Source organism: Frankliniella occidentalis, unplaced genomic scaffold, assembly GCF_000697945.3.
Source record: "Frankliniella occidentalis isolate FOCC.00 unplaced genomic scaffold, Focc_3.1 Scaffold66, whole genome shotgun sequence".
Taxonomy (NCBI): Eukaryota; Metazoa; Arthropoda; class Insecta; order Thysanoptera; family Thripidae; genus Frankliniella; species Frankliniella occidentalis.
The window spans coordinates 267,038-270,057 of NW_026267196.1; the positions used below are offsets into that span (position 1 = coordinate 267,038).

The window sequence follows — 3,020 nt, forward strand, 5'->3', positions numbered from 1 at the left end:
AATACTAAACTGCCCTTGTTTAAAAGAGTCTCTAAAATCACAATAAATCCATATCATAAAAGCCTTGATCAATAAAAAAGTTATCACAAAATAAATAATCTAATTAAACACTGTTCAAAACCTAATTAAAAAATAAGTACAGCAGTTTGTCAAAAAAATAAATGAAGGTAACATTGTCTTAGATGTAAATATGAAGTCTTAAAAACGAGAAATAAAATGTAACCTAAATTTCTCTTGGAGGTGATTTGGTTAAGACAGTACGTCCTGTTCTCTCATTGCGGCTGAAGAGCAGAAGGTTCTCCGATTGGTAGTTTATAACCATTTCTTCGATTGACGAGAAACTCTGATAAAGAAGAGATTCTTATTAAAATTGGTACTATACTCACCTCAGCAAGCAAAATTAAACTGAAATTACCTGTTCATCTGGTTTTTCAAAACCAAGAGCAATGCGTCCATCTTTCCTTTGGCGGACACTAATATTGTACACTCTATTATTAAACCAGAGAGTTAATGTTAAAGGATTTTGAGATTGAGACGACGGTCGAATGAGAAAATAACCATCAATACCTACGACAAAACAAAATTTGACCATTAATTTTTTGTTTTCCTATAAATGCATTTAAAGTGAAAAATTTAACTAACCATTTTTAATAAGTTCTTCAGCTTGTTTGCGATCAACATTCTGAAACCACGGTTGGTGTTCCAAATTTGATATACACAGTCCTCCTTTGGATGTCTCTGGTGCTAAGGATAATTAAAAGTGTTTCAATGACTTAAGCCATAAACAAAGTAAATTAGAACATGATGTCAAGAGAAAAGGTCTATCTCACAGCTATTTGTTTCTGGATGCGGTCTTGGAGTTGGTGGAAGAGGTCTGTTGGGAACTGGAGGTCGTGGATCCGATACCTGACTTTTGGCAGTGGTAGAAGACCTCTTCCCATCACACTTCTCTGGAGGAAAGAACAAACAAAAATAAAAATTCAGAAGCAATAAAGAAAACATTGTTTGGCGCAAACTAAGGAAACGATATAGCATATTGCCCGGGTGAAGTAAGAAGAGTGCACCCACCCCTGCCCCCTCCTCTCACTTAGTCATTGCAGTTAGTCATACAGGCCACTTAGTCCTCAACCTACTGGCGTTGTTCCAGTCGTCCCAGCGACTACATGGGTTAAAGGAAGAAAACCTTCGCCACAACTGACTGCCACGCGCTGACTTCTTCAACGGGAGGGTCGAAGTGGAGTCGGCGGTGGGACTCAGGGCCGCGCCATGGCATGGGTGAGAGTTGCGCCCCGAGGGCTCGGTTGCTATGTCGATGTTGATCTCCACGACCGACATGTTCGTGAGTTTGCGCGGCAGGGTGCGGTGGCCACCGTCAGGGACTGGCTTCATGGTCGCCGTGACCCCCGGGCTCCCCGTGAGGCCCAGCTGGGCCCCGAGCTCGGCCTTGCGTTTGCGTTTGGCTGGGTCCACAGGCACGGGAGGCGACACGGGCTTGTCGTAGTGTGTGACGGCCCCAGTGTCCGCGGTGGTCTTCTCATCGATGGTCTGATACACGGCGTCCAACGCGGGGGAAGTCACGGCTACGGGCACGGCCGATACATTGTTGGAGGCCTGGAGCACGCGGAGGGGCTGGCGAGGGAGCTGCACGGGGGTCACCGGGGGTGCGCAGAGGTTCAAGTGCGTCACGGACCTGCTGACCAGCGCCGTCACCCCGCCCAGCGACCGGCCCTCCTGCCGCGCCTGCGCCGCACCTGCAGCCTCGGACGGCCGCTTCGCCTCGGACCCGGAGGGCTCGCGCCGCGGGTCGCGGTTCTCGCTGCGCTCCCCGCGGTCCAGCGAGCGCCACACCACGTCCAGGTTGGTGCGGGCGCGGGTGAGGCGCGGGCGCAACGGGGTGCCGCTGAGGTGCGGGGGAAGTCGCCCGGACGCGGCCGACTGCTGCAGCTGCTCGATCTGACGGCGCACCAGCGACGGCTGCGGCAGCTGGGAAACGCACTGCATGTCTCCGGCGGGGTGTTCACAGGTGACACGCGCTTCCAACGTCCATAGTCCTCCAGCACAGTCAGCAGTCCGGCTCTGACTCACACCGCGAATCAGCAACGCACTTTTAGCTAACGCGGAGGTCCGAAACACGCTACACGAAGACTACTTGCTCAGCGCGGGGGGCAGGGAAGTCTCAGGGTGGGCGGGTGCAGTCGGTCCGCGGAGAACAACGACACGGCATGGACTGCGGCCCCGAGGCTGGGCGGGCTAGCCTACACCGCGGCGCGTAGCGGCGCGTGCTGCCCCATGCAGCGTCCACCTGGGGGGCGGCGGCCCTCCGCAGCGATCACTATTATTGTCGGAAAGCATAACCCAGCCTCGGCCCAGCCTTGAGACAGGGGACAGCGTGCCCCCACGATCCTAGCTGTACTACGTGGATCTTATTACACGAGACAGAAAATCACACAAGGTTCTTATAGCAGGTGGGTTTGGGTCGGTCAGGGTGGTACGGAAATGGCAAAAGGTATCGCGGACAGACGCAACTATTTACTTCGCCAATTCGCTTCTCACTCTCTCTGCATCCACACGACCCAGACACGACCAGAAAGAACCTGAGGCAGACGTGCGACTTCCCACGGCGGGGACGTGCTCCGGGGGGAGCACGTCGTCGTAGCGCGAGTACAGCAGACGGCGTCTCAGCGCCACCAGGTAGTCGGCCGAGTCCTCAACGAGGCGCTGTCCAAGGCTGTGAACCAGCGGCCACACCATGCCGCAGTAGAAGCACGCCCCCATCCTGACGCGTCTCCGCTCCGTGATGCAAGCTACTCATATGTGCCGGCAGCACATTAGCAGCAACCGCAGTGCACTTGCTCGCTCCAGCTTTGCTGGGGGGGGGGGGCTTCCCTCGCATTCGGGGGGGCCTCCCCCACCCAACTACTCGTTAGTGCGACAGAGAGAGTAAGATGCTATTTGTAATCTCTCTGGTCCTTGGCTCTGGCGTTGCAACGTTCTGCCCATACGACGGGAAAAGGGGCTCA

At 53.8% G+C, this 3,020-nt stretch overlaps 1 protein-coding gene across 2 annotated transcripts in view; it reads right to left on the minus strand.

The window, feature by feature from the left end:
* Positions 1–3,020, minus strand: part of LOC113211329 (B-cell linker protein) — a 5,329-nt gene continuing 2,309 nt past the window's right edge. The window contains exons 1-5 of one of the 2 annotated variants that reach the window (XM_026429685.2): positions 1,134–2,981; positions 831–950; positions 643–744; positions 416–567; positions 1–343 (exon numbers count right to left, since the gene is read on the minus strand). In XM_026429685.2, coding sequence (XP_026285470.1) covers positions 224–343; positions 416–567; positions 643–744; positions 831–950; positions 1,134–2,001 — 1,362 coding nt within the window. In that variant the 5' untranslated portion in view covers positions 2,002–2,981 and the 3' untranslated portion in view covers positions 1–223. Of the gene's footprint in view, positions 344–415; positions 568–642; positions 745–830; positions 951–1,133; positions 2,982–3,020 lie in introns of those variants that run through there. The other variant, XM_026429675.2, reaches the window with a different exon arrangement.